Source organism: Oncorhynchus mykiss, chromosome 5 (genome assembly GCF_057628025.1).
Source record: "Oncorhynchus mykiss isolate SJ-2025 chromosome 5, ASM5762802v1, whole genome shotgun sequence".
NCBI classification, from domain to species: domain Eukaryota; kingdom Metazoa; phylum Chordata; class Actinopteri; order Salmoniformes; family Salmonidae; genus Oncorhynchus; species Oncorhynchus mykiss.
Window position 1 is genome coordinate 34066471 of NC_143026.1, and position 26698 is coordinate 34093168.

Sequence of the window (26698 nt, forward strand, 5' to 3'; positions counted from 1 at the left end):
GAAATAAAAGAAGAGGGGGGAAAAAGATCAAACATGCCTGTAATCAACGGTGTGCTGTATGAGCCAAGAAGACACAGAGGCACAGCAGTGTGATAGAGATGCCTTTAATGACAGATCACTAGATCACAGATCATTGGCGCTCACGACAGGAAGACCTGTACGCACATGCCTCTCTGCTACTGCTACACCACCATCAGTCATTAAGCCCTTTATTAAAACCAATCTAGAATGGGGAATAGCTGGAAAAACAGACTCCAACTGTTTTTTTATTCATCAAGAATGAAACTCCCTGAACATCTGGAATGGCATATTAATTCCAGCTCTACGCTGTTTCTCTTCAACTAAAACTTAAAACATTTGGAGGGTCACATTTAAGGTCAGTGTTCCATATGGGACAGCAGGTAGGCTAGTGGTTAGCGTATTGGATTAGCAACCGAAAGGTTGCAAGATCGAATCCCCGAGCTGACAGGGTAAAAATCTGTCATTCTACCCATGAACAAGGTAGTTAACCCACTGTTCTTAGGCTGTCATTGAAAATAATAATTTGTTCTTAACTGGCTTCCCTAGTTAAATCAGAGGAACATCATTTGTTCAATGAAACTTCATGGAACAATTTGCCCCCCTCCTGTTCTTTTACTCTCTTCACACTCGGGTCCTCTGTCTCCCACGGTTCCAGCTTTAGGTAACATTCAGAGCGTTTGAATCACATAGATTACTGTGTCCCGTGGGAAGATTATTCCAATGGACGGCTAGTGGAGCATTTTCGTTGGGCCCCTGTCTACTCTGTTTACCCATGAATTTGGAAAAGCTGAACTTGGAAAAGCTCATGTGCTAACAGGGTAATGTTCAGTGACATGGCTCGGAGCCCTATGGCGTGTGTCATTGTCCGCCCTTTGCTAGCTAGTTATACAAGCAGGGATTTGCTTCTTCTGTGCTCTGAGGAAACAAGGAGAAAATGAGTAGATTGGATAGACCAGGCCTACTTCAAATCAAGATGTTCCTGGTGAATTGGGCCTTGAGCAGCTAGTTGTGGTGTTAGATTGCTTGGAGAAACATATGCCAACATTTACTGATCATTACCATCATTTATAAAAACTATGTGGCCCCAAACATTTTTTTAATGTGCTCCCCAAAAATATACTTCTGACTTACACCGTTTGAATGTGACAACAGTGAAGTATCAGACAGACAAACGATGACATATCAACTTCTTCTCCTTTCAAACATGTTAATTCTTCAATAATGTTTGTGTGGTCTTCATGTCTGTTTTATTTCATTAAGACTGAGATGATCTCAGCTTGTCTGCGTTCACTCGTACTTGTCTGGACTTGCTGGTCCACGTCCATAACTGGCATTTGGATTCTTCTCTAATTCTAATCAAAAGAGTTGAGGAATGTGCTTGACAGGCACAGCCCACCCCTCTCCTTGAAACACACATGAACACATGCAGCAATGCACACACACACACACACACACACACACACACACACACACACACACACACACACACACACACACACACACACACACACACACACACACAATCCTGATCACAGCATCAGCATCCCAGACGGCTTATCATGGGGAACTAATTCAATATCCCTGTGCCTGTTTTAAATGTCATTGGCTGAGCTCATCTGGAGTGACATGTTTTTCATGGTCCTAATAAAGGAGCTGTATTAGGCTCGGAACAGGGGGGGGGGGGCTTCTCTGACCAACGCTCTTGATGTCTGCAGGAAATCTAAAGGTCCTCATGAGGAAATGAATAAAGTCAGGATTTGAGGAGATCTGCCGATGCTAATGAGTTTCACATGAACTCCCTCGAGTCAATAAAGGCTTGGTGAATCCTCCACTGACTGACTGAGAAACGTAAGCTACACAAAAAGTTGTTTTTCTCTAGACACTGCCAAGCCTGCCATGTCAGTCACAGAAACACATGCCTCTGATGCCATTCACTGGGTTGAAGTGGATTTCCAAGGTCAGCACTGAGCTCTGGTTGATGTATTGCCTGTGATTGGGCTTTCATATAATATTGATTGTTTTGACACTGTTGTCAATATACTATCTCAATGAGTTTTCTGTCTATCTTCCCTCTTCTTTTTCTATGAACGCATGACGTCATGTGTAGATCTGAACACAATGGTGATAACGATGGCGAAAGGAACTAGTTGAACAGACCACCATAGCTTTTAATTGACAAAGTTGCTATACTCTTCTACCTGTGCTTTTTTCCATGCTCCTCTGTTACACTGATGATGTCAGCATGGGGATGGGATGGTAGGGGGTAGTGAAGACTGGACTAGTGGGGGTACAGAACATTCAGTCACCCCGTTGTGCCAGATAATGACTTCCCTATTGAGCGTGACCCTGGTGACCTCTGAGATCCCCCCTGCCCCCCAGGCATCCCCGCCTGATTTGGCATTTTGTCCACACAAAGTTCCCAACCTCAGTCCATGCCTCTCCACCCCTCCGTAGCCTCCTACCCAGCCTCCCCTGGGCAGTTGCCCCCTCCTGGTCACTTGGCCTTGGGCATGGAGCTGACAGGGAGCTCCATGGAGCTTTGAGCTAGCCTCATATTCTGGGTTAGAGGGTCACTCTGAAGGGAGACAGAGAAACAGTGCTCTAAATGTGAAAGGTTGGCTGGGTCTCCATGTGGCAGGGGAGATGGATGTGTAACCTGCTGGTGGGAGGGAGGCCGTTCAGAGACTTATGGGTACAGTAGAGATCCTTCAAATGTTTCCTCTCCCCGTCTCTGTTACCAAGGACAAGTTGTAATCTGTATCGACAGTCCTGTCCAGGCAGCACGCTTCACCATCTATCTACCTGTAGATTTGCCTTAGTGAGAAGGTACTGCCAGCAACAGACAAACAGAGAAGTCCACACAGACATCATACAGAATATACAATATCGGAACAGTAAAGACAAAACATACAACTCTGGAGTATAGGCTGATTACAGTGGGAATATACCATTTACAGAGGGATTATATCTAAATAAGCATAGGGAGGGATACTGCCATGGTGATTATATACAGTGTCTATACTGCCCTGGTGAGGAAATACAGTGTATATACTGCCGTGGTGAATATTTACAGTATCTATGAATATATACAGTGTCTATACTGCCGGGGTGAATATATACAGTATCTATGAATATATACAGTGTCTATACTGCCGTGGTGAATATTTACAGTATCTATGAATATATACAGTGTCTATACTGCCGTGGTGAATATTTACAGTATCTATGAATATATACAGTGTCTATTCTGCCGTGGTGAATATTTACAGTATCTATGAATATATACAGTGTCTATACTGCCGTGGTGAATATTTACAGTATCTATGAATATATACAGTGTCTATACTGCCGTGGTGAATATTTACAGTATCTATGAATATATACAGTGTCTATACTGCCGTGGTGAATATATACAGTATCTATGAATATATACAGTGTCTATACTGCCGTGGTGAATATTTACAGTATCTATGAATATATACAGTGTCTATACTGCCGTGGTGAATATATACAGTATCTATGAATATATACAGTGTCTATACTGCCGTGGTGAATATTTACAGTATCTATGAATATATACAGTGTCTATACTGCCGTGGTGAATATTTACAGTATCTATGAATATATACAGTGTCTATACTGCCGTGGTGAATATTTACAGTATCTATGAATATATACAGTGTCTATACTGCCGTGGTGAATATTTACAGTATCTATGAATATATACAGTTGAATGGGGTATCTATACTTCTATACTTCTATACAGTATCTATACTTCTTCCTAGGCATTTTGATATATACTGCCGTGGTGAATATTTACAGTATCTATGAATATATAGTGTATATACTGTCGTGGTGAATATTTACAGTATCTATGAATATATACAGTGTCTATACTGCCGTGGTGAATATTTACAGTATCTATGAATATATACAGTGTCTATACTGCCGTGGTGAATATTTACAGTATATATACTGCCGTGGTGAATATATACAGTATCTATACTGCCGGGGTGATTATATAGTGTCTATACTGCCGTGGTGAATATATACAGTGTCTATACTACCGTGGTGATTTTATACAGTATCTATACTGCTCTGGTGAGGAAATACAGTGTCTATACTGCCGTGGTGAATATTTACAGTATCTATGAATATATACAGTGTCTATACTGCCGTGGTGAATATTTACAGTATCTATGAATATATACAGTCTCTATACTGCCGTGGTGAATATATACAGTATATATACTGCCGTGGTGAATATTTACAGTATCTATGAATATATACAGTGTCTATACTGCCGTGGTGAATATTTACAGTATCTATGAATATATACAGTGTCTATACTACCGTGGTGATTTTATACAGTATCTATACTGCCGTGGTGATTTTATACAGTGTCTATACTGCCGTGGTGAATATATACAGTAGCTATACTGCCGTGGTGATTATATAGTGTCTATACTGCCGTGGTGAATATATACAGTGTCTATACTACCGTGGTGATTTTATACAGTATCTATACTGCCGTGGTGATTTTATACAGTGTCTATACTGCCGTGGTGAATATATACAGTATCTATACTGCCGTGGTGATTATATACAGTGTCTATATGGTGTTGTGTGGAGCACCCCTCAGCTCGGCTTTCTCTGCTGTTAATGTCACTATTTTTATCATCATTATCATGTTTTTCTAACAGACTATCTCTCTCTCCCTCCATCTCTATCTCTCTCTCCCTCCATCTCTCTCTTCCTCCCTCTGCAGGGTTCCTGAAGCCCCAGTGCTCGCTGGCTCCGCCTCCCCAGCGTGGCCGCTCGGGGGAGGCCTGCTCCTGTTTCACCGGCATGTGTCACCTCCACCAGCGCCGGATATCTACAGGTAACACTCAACGCCATCTCCACATCCCATCGCCATCTGCCCCGTCATGGCAGACTCAGCACCTGGGAAGACACCTGTATGAAATAAGTATGAGCTAAAATTTGCCAGTGGATAGAAAGAGTATACAGTTATAGTATACTCTACAGTATACTGCATTATACAGAACATTTGATCCACTGTATAACAATTTTAATTTGATGATATGGACCTATAAAAATGCCTTTGATATGCTAATACAACCCCAGGTAGTAGGAGCATTTACTGTAACTCATGTTACTGTCTGAACATGTCATGCCAAAGTAGTATATCCACAAAGCAAGAAGCTGCTTGTTCCTTACCACAGCTACAAGCACACACACAGCCTGGGGTAAAGAGCTGTCAGAGCCGTAAGGCTTCTTCCTAGGCAGCGATGGCTCAGTCAGTCAGCCTGATTAATGTAGTCTCTGCATGTGGAGGCCCGGTGATTGACACGTTAACAGGGGTGCTATGAAACAGGCCTCTGTTCTCATCTCCTCTGTTTTCCCTGCTAGGGCAGCTGGGTCAGGTGATGTCAGCATAGCAGTGCATTCTGAACCTGACCCTCTGGTATGTGGGGATTGAGGGACAGTACGGTGCTGTTGTTGTGTTGTTGCTGTACGTGTGCCTGCCCTGCTGGTGGCTTCGTTGGCTGGGGGTGGAGGGCCTCTTGCAGAGTCACTTGTCGTGACTGAGTGGCTTGTTGTAACTTAACACCAATTTCATGTGAGGGGAACACGCCTTGGACAAAGGCGACGCAACCAGAACAACCAAACAGTGGCACCTTGGATGAATTTACAGGAGAGTGGTAGATTGTGTGATTTTAGTCCGTTTGGAACCTCACAGACAAAGCCCTGTGTTAGCTTCACACATTGTAGTCCTTAACACATACCCTTAACACATACCCTGTACACATACCCTTAACACATACCCTGTACACATACCCTTAACACAGGTTGAAAATGGCAGATTTGGGCAGTAATAAATGCCTAAATTGAAAGGTAATGGCTGTACAGTAACATGCTATATATGACGTCAGAGCTCTGACTCCATTCAGAACTTGAGCACCGTGCACGACTAGAAGTTGCCCCCATCTCTCCCGCTAGTTGGGCCAAATGTGGACTTCACATTTCCATATCATAAAACGACTGTCATATACAGTGTCAACATTTATGATCACTATGTTTGATGCACAGTTACAAGATTAAATCATACCCTGGGCTGTTCTGAACACAATGAGTGTTTGTTTATTGTGAAGAAAAGCACACTCACCTTAATGCCCTCGTGACTTTTTATGTGCACCAAAATGATGATCTGTTTCTCTGAATTGCCTTGTGAAAGCCTAACACTGTGAGATCCTTTTTTAGAACTGAACTAAGTCATGTTGGCAGAATAACACGTTTTCAAGTCATGCTCACCTGACCCAGATTGTGATTTATAAAGGTCAGCTTTTTGATTGTGTTAACAACAAACGTAATTGTGTGATGGCGGGGATGCAGGGTTGTGTTCCAAACAAAACAACTACAAGTGTGCTTGCTCTAGTTCCTCAACGGCACAGCTAGGAAAGCTATTTTGTTTTTTGAAGACTCTTCTTTGAGTCATACAAGTGTATTGAAATGACTCAGGAACTGTGCACACTTTAGAGAGGTGTGTGACCACTTGGAGACACCAGTTAGTCCTCTCACTCAAACCCTTGTCATTTTGTTCTCTTATGTTGCACCTATCCCACATTCTCCAGGAATACTCTTTATCATGTTACTGAATGTATCCAGAGTATGTTCAGATTTCGTTAGAAACAAATGCTGCGAAAGTACTGTAAATATAAAATGAACATCACATCAACAGTGTATTGTTTGGATTCAGTCTTGTGTCAGGTCAACTGTTGTGTCCTCACCTTTGGTCTAATAATTTACCCATAATCTCCAAAATGTTCCCTTTCAATTGCTACCATGGTTATGCATATGCTTTTCATATCTCCTCTGTAAGAAACATTTCAACTTAGCCCTATCCATATAGGCTAATTCCCACAAGTGTAAATGGTTAAAAGGTTGTTTGGAGTTGAGTTGTCAATGACCTAGATCACCATGCACTCACAACTATCAATACAGAACATGTGAACGAAATGGGCAGCGTGTATTTAATGGGTCTAACAATAGAACAATATTGACAAAAGCAGCTATAGAAAAGCTTTCGACAAGCAGAACAAGAACCCACTACCCTCTCTGTCTCTCTCTCAACCACAAATACTTATTCATGGGCATGTCTCAGCAAGATCGGTGAGGTGCAGACACAGTTTGTTTTTCCGCTCTCTTCTCTTTCTCGTCCATAGATGTGTGTGTTACTGGGCTGGTGTGATTGATTGGTACATTTTTGACTGTCACAGCCCTTGGTGAGGGTGGGGACGTTTCCTGAGCAATTAGAATAGTCGGGATACTTCTCTAGCAAACCAACTATAATGGTAACTGTTACTGTATAGAAATGTGCTTTCTCCATGTGCTTTTTTTAGTTATTTCAAGGCATGGTTGACTTACAAGGAATGAGAGGAGAATGTGTGCGACTGAGTCACATTGTCTTTTCTTGTCTTTTAAGTGTTTTGATATTTCACAATGTTCAGTGGTGTGGTAAATGTTCCGTGGCCTAGCTGCTCAGAGCAGAGTAGCAATGTGTTCTTAGAGAGAGAGCGAGAGAGAGGCTGAGATAACTGTAAAGGCGTTGTGGTTTGTTAGTCACACAGAGTAGTAGCATAATGTTCAGCCTAGCTGGAGTCTGTCTTTTATAGCCCCGGTCATAATCATGGATCTAATTATGGAATGTGTTGCCGTAAATCTCCCATCGCCACATCCAGCACACACACCCGCCCCACATCTGTGTGATTGTCCTCCAATCCCGTCCCTCGGCTGCCCGGCCAAGGCCACAATGACAAGCCTCTGTGGAGAACGTGGGGTGCTGAGCGGCAACGCAGCTGAGGATTCTGGGAAGACTGGTTGCCCTCACCCGGGGAGTCGACTCCAACGGTGAACTCCCGGCAACACAGTGATGTAGTCCCGCTCTGGTTTTAGTGGTTTCACATTGTTTAGAGTTCTCAAAAACAAACCATTACTGGAAAGAGACCGTGAGAAACATAGTATTCAGGGCTCTTTTCTTTTCCAGAGATAATTTTAAAAGCAATCATTTTGTTGTTTATTTTTTAAAAGACAAGAGGAAAAAAAGTTTTTGGGGCAATGTGTGAGAAGTGTACGAGTGGGAGAGAGAGAGAGAGCTTTAAAACAGGGCTTTTTGAAAGGGCCTCACAATGCAGGCCTTGTGCAGTGATTTGGTCTGTCCTCGCGGAGCTGAGCGGAGGAATGGAAAAGATTATCCACAGGAATGTCTGGGGTGCCCTCAAACGGAGCGGGCCTCGTGACTGGCCAATGGGAGAGAGGCCTGCCGAGCGGAAGGCAAATTTTTTCCTGATGAACTCAGCTGCCTGCTTCACAATTCAGTCTGATTGCCAGCACTGAACTCACATATGGTCCGTGTTTGGAGAGACCAAGTGACAGGACACATTCTGCCTTGAGAAGAAGGAGAGGAGGAGGAGGAGGAGGAGGAGGAGGAGGGCTGTTGGAGTAGATTGCTGGCTCCCCCTTTTTATTTCATTAGAGTGGGTAGTATGGATGTGGTGTTTGGATTCTGGTGCGTTTCAACTGCACCACTACCTCTGTCTGGGTCCCTCCCTTTCTCCCTCCCTTCACTGACTCTCACAGTCCACTCTGCGTTGGAGTGGGGCTGGCCGCCAGGTGTGCGGTTAGAGTTTGATTAATCCCTCTTTATTGACTTCGCTTAAGCAGCAATTACGCCCAAAGCCAAGCCCTATTAGCTCTCGCCACGGTCCGTAGCTGACTTCATTACCCAGCCTCAGAATTATCTCACTGCCTCGTGAATCCTGCCAATTCATTTGGAGCCCATTTAGAATTCTGCAGGACTTGGAAAGAACTTTCCCTGCCTATTGCCTAGAGCTGAGCCAGAGTGAACCGTAAGGAAACATGGAGGAGTGCAGAACACAAATCTGGCTCCTTCCTGATTGTTTGTGCACTGTGTGTGTGTTTGTGCACTGTGTTTGTGTACTATGGTTGTGTGTGTGTGTATTGTTTGTGAGACAGACTCGGCAGAGCTTGATCAGCACCGGGCCCAGGCGTTCGGCTCCAGCGAGAGGCAGCATGTGTTTGTAGACCTTGTGGTCACACAGCGGGTTTGTGGGGGGAGGGTTCCAGTGGCTCCCGGCTCCTCGTATTTTCTCGGGTGGGGTCCCACAGAGGTGAGGGAGGTTGTTAGCCTCAGCATGCTCCACGCTCGCTGATCTCTATTTGGCTGGCTGGAGTCCGTGCACTCCCTGGCCACTTCCTGCCGGGTCAGGAGCCAGAGGGGCCAGAGCACCAAGCTGACGATTACAGCCGTGCTCTGCCTCAGCCTTCGCCCCCTGCACACACATTCATCACCACAACCACCACAAAGACTGACAGGCTATTTTATTACAGACTTATTATTGGACTATCACAGCAAATTTGGCTGCTGATCCCACTGTAAAATAAAAATAGCCTAACAGTTGTTTGTGTCCAGTTAGACCGGTGTGATGTCTCAGTATGCTGAGTGTTTGGTCTGGGGCCTGTCACTTCCAGGATAAACTCTGCCAAAAGTCTGAGCTAATTGGATGTTGAGATTCATATAGTACTCACCAGATACTGGCTAATGCACTGGCTTTAGGCCTAACATATACAGCCTCCACACTGTTCGCAAATTCCAATCAGTTGGACTTTTTCGAGATGAAACAGGGGATGCAGGGAGATGTCCAAACCATATGACATCATTGCAGTGAGTTTGTAATCCCTGTTTTGTAGCTCTGTAGAGCTAGAGAGAGATCACTTTATTGGTCAATTGCACACAAATTCAAATTGAAATTTGACTTCCTCTTTTAACCCAACTCCTCCGTTTTTTGAGAGGTGCAGGGGGCTCGGACCCGGAAATCGAACTGACAACCTGCCGGTTTCTGGCCCGCCTCTCTAACCGCCAGGCTACCTGCCGCCCCACAGTATGTAAACATGGGAAGATTGGGAACAATGTCACAGGCCCCAAATCCTGCCTGATGAATTCCTGTCTCTCTTGTTCTGAATCGTAGAGCTTATTGTGGAGCAATCCGCCAGCTGATTGGAAGCAGCTCAGTTTCAGTCCACAATCCATACATCTCTGCCTTGTTCTCATGATATAGGAGGAGTGGTGAAGAAAACACAAAGCAACTTCTGATGTAAAGATGTTTTTTATTTAAAGCAATAGTGGGAATGTGAAGTTATGTGTGTGGGTTTTCAATGCCTGTGGGATTGTATCCACTGAGACAGTAGCCTACTTGATCAAGTCCACTGAGTCTCACCTGAATGAATGCATGACTTGTGTTTGCATGTGTACAGGTGTGTGAATAACTTATCTCAGGCTGTGTCTTCAGGGAGTAGAGGAATGGGCAGACATTTCATTCCTTCCCATAGGAAGGGGGCCGTGTTTCAAGTTGTATTAGTTGTATGTACAGGATACACATGGTATACACTAAGGTTATTCCAGTTTTGTTTTTCTATTTGTTTTTTATTTATATCAGCTTTCCACTTTTTTAATTTGAAATTCAGTTTAATGTTTACACTGTCCAACGAAATACACCATGATTCGTTTTAGTTTCAGTTTTAGTTTACTATATTAACCTTGGTATGCACCATCCAACTAAATGCTTCCTTTCAGGTTCATTCTCAACATGGCTCAGGAGAATATAATAACATTTTTTAGCATTGGTATAATACAGGAAAGCACAATTTATAGTGCAATATTACACATGTATCAGAGAAAGGAGGGACTGGGGGCCAAGTGTTTAAATTGTGCTGTATTAGCAATAGTAAATAAGAGTATGGTAGCAGTAATTGTGATGTGTGGGTAGCTTGAATGTATATATATGTGTGTGTGTGTGTGTGTGTGTGTGTGTGTGTGTGTGTGTGTGTGTGTGTGTGTGTGTGTGTGTGTGTGTGTGTGTGTGGGTGTGTGGGTGTGTGCATGAGTGAGTACATGTGTGTTAAGGTGCGGAGAATCAGAGCAGCTGGTCAGTCCAGTCCAAGTTGTCAGCAGTCAGCAGGTATTAAACCTCATGCTCCAATACGGTCTGCCCGGCGCTAAGGGAGAGAACAGCTCATAGGCTGGGGTGTGTGGGGTCCTTGATGATGCTGCAGGACTTCCTCAGGCACCGTTTCAAGTACATATCCTGGATAGGTGGGAACACGGCCCCAGTGATGTACTGGGCTGTCTTCACCACCAGCCAGTGTGCCAGCGGGTTGGGCAGGCCAGGATGCAGCTAGAACGCCAGGGGCTTCACCTTGGCACAGAGTGACGGCAGCCATCCATAACAGGTCAGGAGAAATCACAGTAACTAAGCCTTTGATAACTCTCTGAGCCCATAATCCCTGCATAGAACCATCCCACTGAAATGCTATCTCATTGTTACAGCTCAAACCATAGGAGGGAGAGATGGAGGGAGGAGAGGATGGAGTGGGGGAGGATGGAGGGAGGGGAGGATGGAGGGATGAAGGGAGGGGAGGATGGAGGGGGGGGAGGATGGAGGGAGGGGAGGATGGAGGGATGGAGGGAGGGGAGGATGGAGGGATGGAGGGCTAGCCATAGAGCCACACCGTCTCTCCCTCATCATACACCCCGGAGAGGCAGAATGTTGTTTTCACTCTAATGATTATCACAGTAAGACTGTTGGGATCAATTCAGAATGCCTCACTAAACACACATTCAATGCAAGAATTAGAGATCAAATGTGAGTATTAAATCGCAGTGTTGTTCACAAAACTAAGAATACATCACATTTTCCAAATCCGGACAGAATTGACCCCAACCCTGGAGTAAGATGTTCAGTGTAGCTGCATCTGAAAAACACCCTTTTTTCTGTCATCCATTAAACAGAAATAGGCAAGTTCTCATTCTTGCGGCCCCATGTTGCTTAATACAGTACAGTATGTTAACCACAGCAGGGGCACTCTGAGTACTCCTCTGAAATATATGGGTAAACTAATGAACGCCATGAATATAAATGAATATGTACATCTTAACCCAGATATCTGAGCCGTGCTCAGTGCAAGCTGCTCTCTCCCCAGTGTGGTGTGACTAGCTCTCATCATCCCTGATAAAGATATTAAAGGAAGAAAGGCTGTTCTGACTGTCACTCCAGCTCTCTCTGTTGACTCTAGAGGTTTGATAGTGAATGCCATGTGTTTATTAGCGGGGGGTGGACTTAGTGTTGTGGTGGGGGCATCAGACCGCCATCTGCCTCTCTTTACCACTGATAAACATGAGAGGACGATGGGAGCGATGGTAAAGAAACTTCAGTGTGTGTCTCTGTCACATTCTAGAAGACCCTTCCCCTCAACCTAACATGCTAGCTCAAGATGTACTGTACGGCCCCAAACAAACATACAGTTGCTGGGAAGAAAATGCATGCCATAGTGCCAGAAAAGGATCATGTATTGGCCAAGGGAGTCGATGAGGACGAGAAGTCATCAAAGGAAAAGCAATCATATTTAGCCTCTATGAAAACAAACTGTAGAGGCCATTTTCGCTTTGAGTGACGAACTGGTTTCTGGGGACAATGGTTAAAGGGGACATTCAATATAGTTTTGGTTATGATTTATAGCAATGTCATCTGTTAGGGTCCTTTTTTTAGTTTTTCCTCATTCTGCTGAACTGGACTGACTGGAATCCAAAGGACTTGCACCGGCCATCTGGAGCTAACAATAGAGGGGTCACACATTTTGGACAAGGCCAAAGGAAAAAGCCAATTCACATGGTTTATTTATCGATTTGTATTTTCTTCCGGACCTATGTGTGCTTCCCTCTCTGTGCTGGAATCACAGCAGTCCTGCCTAGAGGTGCTTTCTTAACAACAACAACAAAAGAATGTGAAAACCTTTGGCTGGGGGTCTCTGTAATGTTATGGGGCCTCGGAGTGTAGTTTGGAGCGGACCGTTGGTTGAAGTCATTTGGGTCCAATATGGAGACTGCCTTGCCAGCGATAACAAAATGCTCTGTATCAGATACCCTTTTCCTTCTCGTTCTCTCAGTTTCATAATCACACTGTTGACTGCTAGAACTCTTCTCTCTTTGAGAATCAGCCAAATAGGAAACAAGGAGATTGATTTATTAAGTTGTTGAACGTAGCCAGTGGAAACTCAATTATATTCTTCTGTCAAGTTTTCCACGGGGCTTCCATACTGCAGACTGAGGATGCAGATTCCTGTATGTTCCTGCTGAATGTTCCTGCTGAATGGTCGTGCTGAATGTTCCTGCTGAATGTTCCTGCTGAATGGTCCGTGTGTCCCTCTTGATCTGTGTCAATCTTGTTCTTGTTTGTTCACTGGGCTGTGTGTAAGTCAGAGGTGGGTTGGGGAGCTCAGGTGTCCTTTAGAGGGGGACAGGGAGCTTGTTCCTGTTTGTGCCTCTCCCTGTTCACTGTATGGTCAGTTGCTTCTGTCGTCTCAGCACTGGGAACCGCCGATCATCCCACTCTTGCTCCCTGGAGGAGGAGAAGGGGGAGAGAGAGGGGAGGGGGAGAGAGCAGGTGGGGAGAAAGGGGGAGGTAGGCGGGAGCTGTCGGTATTTTGATGCTAAAGCGATCGGACACACTTGGCATTATAGCTGGCTCTGCAGTGGGGGAGGGGGGAGGCAGCCATGGCGAGCGCTTGATCCGAATGTCACCGAAGCCGATCTCATGAAGTGGAAGGTCAGCACTGGAGCCCTTGCCACGCTGGTCGCACCCACCTTAGCACAGCACAGCCCCACCCCTCGCCTTGGCCCCTCGCCTTCAAAGGAGAGCTGGGGAGCTGGGTTGGAGGGAAGGAGGGATGGGAGGGGGTTTGGGCCAAAGCACTGAACCTCTCAATGTCACATGTCTCTCCCGCCCAGCAACAGGCCCACCCGAGTGTGCTAATGTAGCCAGGACGGTGCATGCTGGGATGGTGAGGGAGCCCGGGGAAGACGTGTTGGCAGCTCCCATGTGCTCCTCCTCTGAGAGTGGTAATGCAACGGCTAATGGAAATGTCTTGTTGGGACACAGCGCTGGTCTGGAAACAGCTGCTGGTATTCTAGGTAAAGAGCAGTGTGGCCGGATCCAAAATTTAGTTCTGATGTCTGGGACAGAGACAGGGACAGCGATTCTTAGAAACGGCATACTTGGTGACATACTCAGCCACCACGTCTCTGATAGCCTCCCGGACTCAATCTGAAGTGTCCAGAGCAACTTCTGTTAGTTCATCTGGGTTACCCAAATCCCGCCATCATCATCCCCTTCCCCACCTCACCAAGCACCCTGTCTTGCTCCACCCTGGTCCACTCAGAGCTGCGGGACAGAGGGGAACTGTTGCAGAAAGCTGATCTTTAGTGCAATGCGCTCAGCTGAGTCAGTCAATATGTCTGTGGGTCTGGACGGGGGACAGGGGGAGCAGAGCCCTGTCTGTGTGACATAGTGAAACAAACCCCACAGGGGCATCATGTCCACAAGACCATTACAGCCGCTGACATTGAGCTAATTGACTGCAGTGGTCATGTAATGAAGGGAGTGAATCTAAAAGGGACGGCGAGGGAGAGAGGGAGGGATATGCCTGGGGAGGACAAAGGAAAGTCAAACTATATTTGGCTCATTTTGTTGGTTGGTATTTGACCAATTTGATCACATTTCTTGGTTGACAAATGTCAGCTATAAGGGTCTGTATCGGCTTGATGATAAGAGTGTGCTAGGGAGATTCAAAGCAGTGTCTAGAGAGAGACTAAAAGAACAGTCCCCTCAGTCTCTCTATCTTTCTTATTTCTTTCCTTCACTGGGTGTGACTCATTCTCACCTGACTACCCTGTTTTCCCCTCTGGGTATTTGAGGAGAAGGTTCGCCCAGGAAAGGGTTAAGTGTCTACCCTGTTTTCCCCTCTGGGTATTTGAAAAGAAGGTTTGCCCAGGAAAGGGTTAAGTGTCTACCCTGTTTTCCCCTCTGGGTATTTGAGGAGAAGGTTCGCCCAGGAAAGGGTTAAGTGTCTACCCTGTTTTCCCCTCTGGGTATTTGAGGAAAAGGTTTGACCAGGAAAGGGTTAAGTGTCTACCCTGTTTTCCCCTCTGGGTATTTGAGGAGAAGGTTCACCCAGGAAAGGGTTAAGTGTCTACCCTGTTTTCCCCTCTGGGTATTTGAAAAGAAGGTTTACCCAGGAAAGGGTTAAGTGTCTACCCTGTTTTCCCCTCTGGGTATTTGAAAAGAAGGTTCACCCAGGAAAGGGTTAAGTGTCTACCCTGTTTTCCCCTATGGTATTTGAAAAGAAGGTTTGCCCAGGAAAGGGTTTTAAGTGTCTACGTGACTTTGTTGCAGAGTGCTGCACTCATCTAGGTGGTTATGAAACCAAGCCGTTTGCCTGCCTCAGAACATTTTGTCCCTGTCTGTTAATGCTTGTCAAGGAAAGATGTCCGATCACAGGCTAAACAAAGGGATTTTAGAAGAAGGGCTTAGTGGGCTAAAGAATAGCCTACATAATGCCTTCTCAGTTGGTGTATATTGCATTCAATGTCTCTCTCTCTCTCTCTCTCTCTCTCTCTCTCTCTCTCTCTCTCTCTCTCTCTCTCTCTCTCTCTGTGCACGTGTGTGTGTGTGTGTGTGTGTGTGTGTGTGTGTGTGTGTGTGTGTGTGTGTGTGTGTGTGTGTGTGTGTGTGTGTGTGTGTGTGTGTGTGTGTGTGTGTGTGTGTGTGTGTGTGTGGCTGTGTGTGTGTGGCTGTGTGGCTGTGTGGACTGCATTGATTCCCTCCAACTCAATCAGAGAGTGGACAACTGTCATTCCAGCTGTGCTTGACAGCGCTTTGGAATTAGGGCTTTGTGTGTGTATCCCAGCCCAGTGATTACAAAGAGGCTGAGCAGCATAGAGCTCTGTCCTGGAAACCACATTCGGTTTTGCTTGATTATTCATTCTTCTCTCTGTCTCAGATGTAAAGTATTCCTGTGGCCTGTTATTTTGAAGAATCCCTGTGTCAGAAATAGGGGGCGCGGCAGCTGCCTGTTACGCACGCTGATAATGAGCATCCATTAGTGTTTATTTAACACCTCCTCACCATCTGTTCCTGAGTATTGGGATATGCAGAGAGGACACGTGTGTTTTGGGCCTGATAATTACACATCAACAGCAAACAGTCTGCGCTTTTTACCCAACAACGCCGCACTCCCAGCTCCGTTATTCAAACTCAGACGTACGCATCCGATACCGCGGCATGAGAAACACCCGTCTATCAGCCAACACACACACTGGGACTAGGGTCTCATCAACTACCAGCCAGTGGATCTGAGGACAGCGGGGGAGGCAAGTAGACATTAGCGTTAACGCTGAGTGTTTTTTCTCTGGACCATCTGGCTCCGATTTCTTTTGGGTTGAAAAGAGCTTTTGATCCTGTTAGGAAGTAATGATCCCACGACAAGTCATATCAGAGATGGTACATTGGTACGTATCGCGCCATGAACAGGCGTCAGGACCATTGTCTGTCTCCCCACCTGTTCACCTTTACAGGGCCTACAGCCCTGCCCCTCTCCCCCTCCCTCAGCCTGTTGTTGCTATCATCAACTGTTAATATGGACTGGTGTTAGATAGCAGGGTTCCCTTTGTGCCTCTCTCTCTTTCACCAGGAAGATATGCAGGGCCTTCAGCCTTCCTGTTTGTGTGCTGCTGCTGCCTGGAAATCAAGGAAAGGACAGGGAGGTGAGGGAAAATAGACACACACACATGCTAGCTCACACGCACACATATATGCACTCTCGTGCAGGCACACACACAAATACACACACACAAATGAAAACAGACACTTACACACCCAAATCTTTGTCCTATATTACCCAGATTGTACTATCTTTTACTTCACTACTATTGGCCAGAGCCCAGACAGTTGATATATCTCATTATTCCATCAGAGAGATAGAGCTCATCAGATCAGAGCCGAACAGACTGCTCTCTCTCCCATTAGATCAAATGTGTCTGCCATGATGCACCGTCGCTCCCCACCACTAAGCCAATAAAGACAGTCTAGACTCCTGATTCACTCTGTTGTTTTGTTTATGGAACGTACACAGATCAGCTCGGGAGTCATTAACCTTTGACCCCTCTGGTTCAATTCACCTTTAATCTTGACTCATTGTGTAACTGATTGCCTGAGTGTGCAGCGAGCTGTCAGCGTTAGGTGATGTAGGCAGATGAAAATACAGTGGAGTGTGTGTGTGTGAGAGAGTTAGTCTTGTCATGATACCCAATGTGTGTGAGAGTTAGTCTTGTCACGATACCCAAATTTGGACTTCGATACCGATAGCAGGTTTAGTAGTACGATACTCTACACTGAAACGATACCACAGCAAAAAAATCTAGCTAAAGTAATAGAAGCACTGGGCTTTATTTTTTAAAACATTAAACAATATGTTGAGTACTGGTATAACAACTAAAATATAAAATAGAATGTAATCTATTCTATATTCCATTTCTTTCAAAAATGAAACACCATATTAAATAACAGAAGAACATCTTCAATTTTCCTTATACAAAACCATATCTGAGACTCAGAGCACACAAAATAATTGTACAATGACATCTAAACTGTTTTAAATGTAATGTCATACATATCAGGGTTCATTTGCTCATCAATGGCTTTAATATTAGGTCAAATTACATGAATTATTCACTACAGCTAAATAATTAAATGTATTAAATGAATAGTTACAAAACAACAGAAAAAACACTTTCAAACTAATTTCTGAAGCTTCTATATTGCAATAGTGTACACACCATAGAAATACCATGGATTTTACACGGCATACTAGGATTCCCAGGGTGCATTGGTCCGCCCAGAGCTGGGTTGTCACTAGTTACTACAGTCACAAAGTTTAAATGGCTATATCTTAATAATTTATGAAAACAAAAATGTTTTTTTTTTGTTGTCTTAATTTAAGGTTAGAGTTAAGCATAAGGTTAGACATGTTTTTAGAAGAAATGGACATAATTCTGACATTGTGGCAGTTTCTTCATGGATGCCAAGGGAAGCCAGGCTTCACAAAAAAAATAGGCAAAAAAATAAATATATATATATATATATATATATATATATTATAAAGCTATTTCAATTCCCTCTCACTGTGTTTTCATAATTTTCCTTCAATTTGCAATTGGCTGTATCTACAGTATCTCACCGGAGAAATCATACTAGCGAGGGAAACAGCGCCCCTCTGTCTCAGTATGTGGACCACATGTATCTGGTGCTGTCTGGACAAAAAGAGTATGACATAGCATTTGATTGATTGATCCCTCCCCCAAGGGAGGCCAGTTTGGATTTGGCATCACACCAATCAAATCGCATCAATAGCATTGTCACCCAAAACATTTTGAATTTAGTGTAAAAGTTTATTATGTCATTTTGGAACTAAAACTCCCCTGCACTGCTTTGCAAAACCTTTTGCATAGTTGTTTCGGCGGGCTGGCCTTCATCATCTCCTCTGTAAGCAAAGTATTCCCATAGTTGTTTCGGCGGGCTGGCCTTCATCATCTGCTCTGTAAGCAAAGTATTCCCATAGTTGTTTCGGCAGGCTGGCCTTCATCATCTGCTCTGTAAGCAAAGTATTCCCATAGTTGTTTCGGCGGGCTGGCCTTCATCATCTGCTCTGTAAGCAAAGTATTCCCATAGTTGTTTCGGCGGGCTGGCCTTCATCATCTGCTCTGTAAGCAAAGTATTCCCATAGTTGTTTCGGCGGGCTGGCCTTCATCATCTGCTCTGTAAGCAAAGTATTCCCATAGTTGTTTCGGCGGGCTGGCCTTCATCATCTGCTCTGTAAGCAAAGTATTCCCATAGTTGTTTCGGCGGGCTGGCCTTCATCATCTGCTCTGTAAGCAAAGTATTCCCATAGTTGTTTCGGCGGGCTGGCCTTCATCATCTGCTCTGTAAGCAAAGTATTCCCATAGTTCGCTTCTGAAACGGGTTTGGTCAACAAGTTCCGGGCGTGACGGTATGATGTTTTCGTTAGAAGAAGCCATGTTGTCAGCATTTTCTCTCCTCTCGCTTGCTTCTCAAAAGTGGCTCGCACTGTATTTACTGCATGCGCATGCGCAAGAGCAAGTAGCCTGGCTAGCTTACTACTGCCACCTTGAGAAGATTCAGACAAATAACTAGACAGACTCGATCCTCTCAGTTCGTATATGACGTGAGACACATTTGACAGAAGTACCGAAAGTAACACAAATTCTAGTACCGAACTGTTTCTCATGTTCTAGTATCGAAAAAGTTGCAAAGTTTTGGTATACCGTGCAACACTAGTGCTGGTGTTTGTGTGTGTGTGTGTGTGTGTGTGTGTGTGTGTGTGTGTGTGTGTGTGTGTGTGTGTGTGTGTGTGTGTGTGTGTGTGTGTGTTCGTGCGTGCGTGCGTGCGTGCGTGCGTGTGTGTGTGTGCGTGCGTGTGTGTGTGTGCGTGCGTGTATGTGTGTGTGTGTGTGTGCGTGCGTGTGTGTGTATGTGTCCTGTCCTCTGTGCTCCCCGTGGATGGATGTTTTCTTCTGATGTTCAGGTCCATAAAGTTTCATAGCCCCTGGCGGAGGTCTTATTGAAGAGGCAGTGGTAGAGTGACAGAGGGAGCGTTGTGCTGCTGCTTCATGAATCAAGCTGCCTGATCCTGTGACCTCCTGCTCTCTACGTTGACCCCGAGGTCATATGTCATAATGCGTCACACGTCTCTGAGCTGCACCCCAACCCCGGAAACACAAGGCCCACGTTAGCCGAGAGAGGGTCGGAGGATTTTATTGGTGTGTGAGTGTGCGTGCGTGTGTGTTTCTGACTGTGTGTGTGTGTGTGTGAGAGAATGTACTATGTGTATTTTCTTAGATCTATGAAATTGTAGTCTTAGGTAGAGTGGATGTCTATGAAAATGCCCTTTTTGTTTAAAATGTATCGAGAACCTTGCATAATGCATATTCATGACAAACTTTTTATAGCAGGCATTATAGAAAATGGGCACAGGTCTCTCAAGCACAAGCCCACGTGCTAGTGAGTAGCCAGCTAATCTGTATATTTCAAGTTTAACCAACTTGGATCTATGTGTTAGCTAACAAGGTAGAACAGTTGAATTGTTATGAACACACTCTTCTGTCCATCTCCAACTGTTTGAACACCATGCTAGCCTGTCCACTTTGTTCAGATGTTAAAATCAAGTGGCCTGCCTAATTTCTCAGACTGAGAATGAGTTGCCAATTCCTTATCTAAGTGTGTTTTATGCTTATTGCACATTTATGAAACACAGACCAGACAGCTAGTATAACAGTATTTAGCTAAAATGCTGCTTGCGATATGTGGTACCCCAATGCTGCGCACGACAAACTGAGCATGAATTTTCCAGAATCAATGTTCATTGATACTCCTGTTTTAGTAGTCTGCTCTGCGCTCAGTTTGAGGAGTTGAGACATTTAAAGGGTATCCTTAGAAAGGTTAGCTACTCCTCTATTAGAGTAAAATGTCTCAATGCCTTTCGGTGTCCATATTACCGATTCTGTTGGACCAAACCTCAAATGCAAATAGCGAGTTGAAACCACTTTTCAGGGAGGAACAAGTGATCTCTCATCTTTGTTGTCATGAGTGGCAGGGGCTTGGTGTGGGGTGGAGGGGAGGGGCTTTGTGTGTGGTGGAGGGGAGGGGCTTGGTGTGGGGTGGAGGGAGGGGCTTTGTGTGTGGTGGAGGGGAGGGGCTTGGTGTGGGGTGGAGGGAGGGGCTTTGTGTGGGGTGGAGGGGAGGGGCTTGGTGTGGGGTGGAGGGAGGGGCTTTGTGTGGGGTGGAGGGGAGGGGCTTGGTGTGGGGTGGAGGGAGGGGCTTTGTGTGGGGTGGAGGGGAGGGGCTTGGTGTGGGGTGGAGGGAGGGGCTTTGTGTGTGTGTAAATGGGAATGTGCACAGTCACAACAGAAGGAGCGAAGGAGACGAGACCAAAAAGACAACATGAGAACAAGCTGACAAATGGAAAAATATATAACAACACTACCGTTTGGGGTCACTTAGAAATGTCCTTGTTTATGAAAGAAAAGCAATTTTTTTGTCCATTTAAAAAAAAAAAACATAAAATTGGTCAGAAATACAGTGTAGACATTGTTAATGTTGTAAATGACTATGGTAGCTGGGAAACGGCAGATTATTTATGGAAATTGGTGTACAGAGGCCGATTATCAGCAACCATCACTCCTGTGTTCCAATGGCCCGTTGTGTTAGCTAATCCAAGTTTATCATTTTAAAAGGCTAATTGATCATTAGAAAACCCTTTTGCAATTATGTTAGCACAGTTGAAAACTGTTGTGCAGATTAATAGCCATTTACAACATTAACAATGTCTACACTGATTAATTTTATGTTATTTTAATGGACAAAAAATGTACTTTTCTTTCAAAAACAAGGACATTTCTAAGTGACCCCAAACTTTTGAACGGTAGTGTATATATAAAAAAAACTTATTTGGAAAGGCATTTGGAATATCGCGCTAAAACTTACATTGAAATGAATTTGATATATCGCCCAGCACTAACTGGAGCTAGTTAAGATTGCAGCCTGCAGAGGGGCTGCTCTGCTGACAGGGCTGTGTGAGGAGTTGACCCCCTGACCACCTCCTGTCCATTAGCCTAATTGTTAAGACCTGCCTGGCAGCCTGGTTGTCCATGATTTAGGAACGGAGGTTTCTCTCCACCATCCTCCTCCTCTTCTCTCTCAGCTCTATCCCTGAGGTATGGGGAGTGAGAGAAAAGAGGCAAAGGGAGAGCAGAGATATTCTGCAAGGGATTGTGGGAACCCACTGATAAAGGCTTGCATCTTAATCCCTCTTAAGGCCTGTCTCACGGCATACTTTGGGCGTTTACGTGATCATTAAGTGTGTGTGTGTGCAGTCGATCATTTCAAAGCTTTCTATTGCCCTTTTCTTTAGCTATATTGTATGTGTAACGGTTCTCTTGTTGTGTAGTAGAGGCGGACCAAAACGCAGCGTGGTGGTTGTTCATCGTATTTTAATGAAGACACTATACATGAACAAAACTAACGAAAACAAGAAACGTGAGAACAAAAACAGCCCTATCTGGTGCAAACACAAAGACAGGAACAATCACCCACAAACACACAGTGAAACCCAGGCTACCTAAATATGGTTCCCAATCAGAGACAATGACGAACACCTGCCTCTGATTGAGAACCATATCAGGCCGAACATAGAACTAGACCAAAACATAGAAAAACAAACATAGACTGCCTACCCAACTCACGCCCTGACCATACTAAATAAATACAAAAAACAAAGGAAATAGAGGTCAGACCGTGACAGTACCCCCCCCCAAAGGTGCGGACTCCGGCCGCAAAACCTTGACCTATAGGGGAGGGTCTGGGTGGGCGTCTGTCCGCGGTGGCGGCTCTGGCGCGGGACGCGGACCCCACTTCGCCATTGTCTCAGTCCGCCTTAGTGTCCGCCTCCGTGGCTTACTCACCATGCCCACCCCTCTCAATGACCCCACTGGACAGAGGGGCTGCTTGGGACAGAGGGGCAGCTTCTCGGGACAGAGGGACAGCTGCTCGGGACAGAGGGACAGCTGCTCGGGACAGAGGGACAGCTGCTCGGGACAGAGGGACAGCTGCTCGGGACAGAGGGACAGCTGCTCGGGACAGAGGGACAGCTGCTCCGGGCGGAGGGGCTCTAGCGGCCCCTGGCTGACTGGCGGCACTGGCGGCCCCTGGCTGACTGGCGGCCCCTGGCTGACTGGCGGCACTGGCGGCCCCTGGTTGACTGGCGGCGCTGGCGCTGGGCTGACTGGCGGCACTGGTGGCCCCTGGCTGACGGGCGGCATTGGCGGCTCCTGGCAGACGGGCGGCACTGGCGGCGCTGGGCAGACGGGCGGCGCTGGCGGCGCTGGGCAGACGGGCGGCGCTGGCGGCGCTGGGCAGACGGGCGGCGCTGGCGGCGCTGGGCAGACGGGAAGCTCCGATGGCGCCGGGCAGACGCGAAGCTCTGGCAGAGGCGCCGGGCAGACGGGAAGCTCCGGCAGAGGCGCCGGACAGGCGGGAGGCTCCGGCAGAGGCGCCGGACAGGCGGGAGGCTCCGGCAGAGGCGCCGGACAGGCGGGAGGCTCCGGCAGAGGCGCCGGACAGGCGGGAGGCTCCGGCAGAGGCGCCGGACAGGCGGGAGGCTCCGGCAGAGGCGCCGGACAGGCGGGAGGCTCCGGCAGAGGCGCCGGACAGGCGGGAGGCTCCGGCAGAGGCGCCGGACAGGCGGGAGGCTCCGGCAGAGCTGGAGAGGAGGAAGGCTCTGGACGGATGGGCCGGAGAGACAGCCTGGTACGGGGAGCTGCCACCGGAGGGCTGGGGTGTGGAGGTGGTGACGGATAGACCGGGCCGTGCAGGCGCACTGGAGCTCTTGAGCACCGAGCCTGCCCAACCTTACCCGGTTGAATGGTCCCGGTCGCCCTGCCAGTGCGGCGAGGTGGAATAGCCCGCACTGGGCTATGCAGGCGAACCGGGGACACCGTGCGCAAGGCTGGTGCCATGTAAGCCGGCCCAAGGAGACGCACTGGAGACCAGATGCGTAGAGCCGGCTTCATGGCACTCGGCTCGATGCCCACTCTAGCCCGGCCGATACGCGGAGCTGGAATGTACCGCACCGGGCTGTGCACCCGCACTGGGGACACCGTGCGCTCCACAGCATAACACGGTGCCTGCCCGGTCTCTCTAGCCCACCGGTAACCACAGGAAGTTGGCTCAGGTCTCCTACCTGGCGTAGCCATACTCCCTGTTAGCCCCCCCCCAAGAAATTTTTGGGGCTGACTCCCGGGCTTCCATCCACGACGCCGCGCTGCCTCCTCATACCAGCGCCTCTCCGCTTTCGCCGCCTCCCGTTCTTCCTTGGGGCGGCGATACTCTCCTGGCTGAGCCCAAGGTCCTTTACCGTCTAATTCGTCCTCCCATGTCCATACCTCCTCGCGCTGCTCCTGCTGCTGCTTTTTCCTTTGCCCATTACCACACCGCTTGGTCCTGTTGTGGTGGGTGATTCTGTAACGGTTCTCTTGTTGTGTAGTAGAGGCGGACCAAAACGCAGCGTGGTGGTTGTTCATCGTATTTTAATGAAGACACTATACATGAACAAAACTAACGAAAACAAGAAACGTGAGAACAAAAACAGCCCTATCTGGTGCAAACACAAAGACAGGAACAATCACCCACAAACACACAGTGAAACCCAGGCTACCTAAATATGGTTCCCAATCAGAGACAATGACGAACACCTGCCTCTGATTGAGAACCATATCAGGCCGAACATAGAACTAGACCAAAACATAGAAAAACAAACATAGACTGCCCACCCAACTCACGCCCTGACCATACTAAATAAATACAAAAAACAAAGGAAATAGAGGTCAGACCGTGACAGTATGTGAATCTCATTCACAGTAACACAAAGCCACATAGCAATTCTACAACTCCACGCTTTATTCTTGGTAAGTATATTAAATACAGTAATTAACTGTAATGCTCCCTCTCCCATAGAAAGAGGCAGCCTCTTTAGAAACCCTCCTCCTCCCTGTACTTCCCTACCTTCCAGTAGGTTAGTACTGAGTAGAGCTCTGCATGGGCATGAATTTTAAGCCCGAGCCCTACCCATGTCTGCAACGCTCAAGCCCTACCCTACCCATGTCTGCAACGCTCAAGCCCTACCCTACCCATGTCTGCAACGCTCAAGCCCTACCCTACCCATGTCTGCAACGCTCAAGCCCTACCCTACCCATGTCTGCAACGCTCAAGCCCTACCCTACCCAGGCCCGATTGCTTCTGCCAAATTTAAGGCCCGGACCCGCCTGGAACCTGAAATCAGAAATAAGTTCCTCCGTTAGTAAATCCATTAGCTTCTCCTCTCTGTCTGTCACTCGCTCCTTGCTCTGCATGCTCTGCACAGTTTGCTCTGCATGCCCTCTCCTCACAGCTTGCTCTGCATGCCCTCTCCTCACAGCTTGCTCTGCAAGCCCTCTCCTCACAGCTTGCTCTGCATGCTCTGCACAGCTTGCTCTGCATGCCCTCTCCTCACAGCTTGCTCTGCATGCCCTCTCCTCACAGCTTGCTCTGCATGCCCTCTCCTCACAGCTTGCTCTGCATGCCCTCTCCTCACAGTGGCTCTGCATGCCCTCTCCTCACACCTTGCTCTGCATGCCCTCTCCTCACAGCTTGCTCTGCATGCCCTCTCCTCACAGTGGCTCTGCATGCCCTCTCCTCACAGCGGCTCTGCATGCCCTCTCCTCACAGCGGCTCTGAGTCTGTAAGTATACATATGTAGCAATGGCTCCGCTTGGTCTGCTCTGCTTCAATGAAGAGTAGTGCTGAGCAATTATTGCTTTTTGAGGTTTTGTTTCGGGTTATCAATTTCAGTTATCTTTTTAAACATTAAATGCTCTATGCATTATGTGGGTTGAGTGCTGTAACAACACATAATAAAACAATGAATAAAAATCCCGGGATGGTAGTGACTGCCCATGACTGCTAATTATTCACATTACTTTATAAAATATTTCAGTTGTTGTATATTATTTTTTATTTGTAAGACTTTATTATTTCATTCCAAGTCACCATCTCATTTGTATAGAGCTGCTTCCTATGCTGTCTGACCAAATCACTATTTTGTAGTTCTTTAAAGTAAATAAGGCATACTTTTAAGACTGCTGAATACCAATACCAATTCTCAGTCACTTAGATCATGTATTTTCAGGTAGAGATGCCTCACAATCGCGCATGGATTATGGTCATTGTAGTTAATTACCACGTTTTATGCGCTAAACTACAGTACCAGTCAAAAGTTTGGACACGCCTACTCATTCAAAGGTTTTTCTTTATTTTAATATTTCATACATTGTAGAATAATAGTGAAGACATCAAAAGTATGAAATAACACATATGGAATCATGTAGTAACCAGAAAAGTGTTAAAGAAATCAAAATGTATTTTATTTTTTAGGTTCTTCAAAGTAGCCACCCTTTGCCGTGATGACAGCTTTGCTCACTCTTGGCATTCTCTCAACCAGCTTCAACTGGAATGCTTTTCCAACAGTCTTAAAGGAGTTCCCACATATGCTGAGCACTTGTTGGCTGCTTTTCCTTCAATCTGCGGTCCAACCCATCCAAAACCATCTCAATTTGGTTGAGGTCGGGTGATTGTGGAGGCCAGGTCATCTGATGCAGCTCTCCATCACTCTCCTTCTTGGTCAAATAGCCCTTACACAGCCTGGAGCTGTGTTTTGTATCACAACTCAGGATATGACTCAGATGCAGACACAGGAGGCAGATGGTTCGGTTCCCAGAATATTTATTATAACCAAGGAGCAGGAAAAAGGGCAGGTTGAGGGCAAGCAGAGGTTTGTATTCCAAGGCAGAGTCAAAAAGGGACAGATCAGCAGGGCAGGCAGAAGGTCAGAACCAGAAGACTAGAAAACAAGAACTAAAGAAAACTGGAAACACGCTGGTAAGATCTGACAAAACAAGACAAACTGGCAACAGACAAACAGAAAAATCAGTTATAAATACACAAGGGATAATGGGGATAAACAGGAGACACCTGGTGGGGGGTGGAGACAAGCACAAGACAGGTGAAACAGATCAGGGTGTGACAGTTTTGGGTCATTGTTTTGTTGAAAAACAAACGATTGTCATACTAAGCGCAAACCAGATTGGATGGCGTAT

At 46.3% G+C, this 26698-nt stretch overlaps 1 protein-coding gene across 8 annotated transcripts in view; it reads left to right on the plus strand.

Annotated features, from left to right (window-relative positions):
* LOC100136128 (retinoic acid receptor RXR-alpha-A) overlaps positions 1–26698 on the plus strand; it is a 261205-nt gene that overhangs the window by 140906 nt on the left and 93601 nt on the right. For 4 of the 8 annotated variants that reach the window (XM_090234575.1, XM_090234576.1, XM_036977327.2 and 1 more), the window contains exon 2: positions 4790–4990. In XM_090234575.1, coding sequence (XP_090090701.1) covers positions 4790–4990 — 201 coding nt within the window. The remainder of the gene's footprint in view (positions 1–4789; positions 4991–26698) is intronic. The other 4 variants (XM_090234577.1, XM_090234579.1, XM_090234578.1 and 1 more) reach the window with 1 other exon arrangement.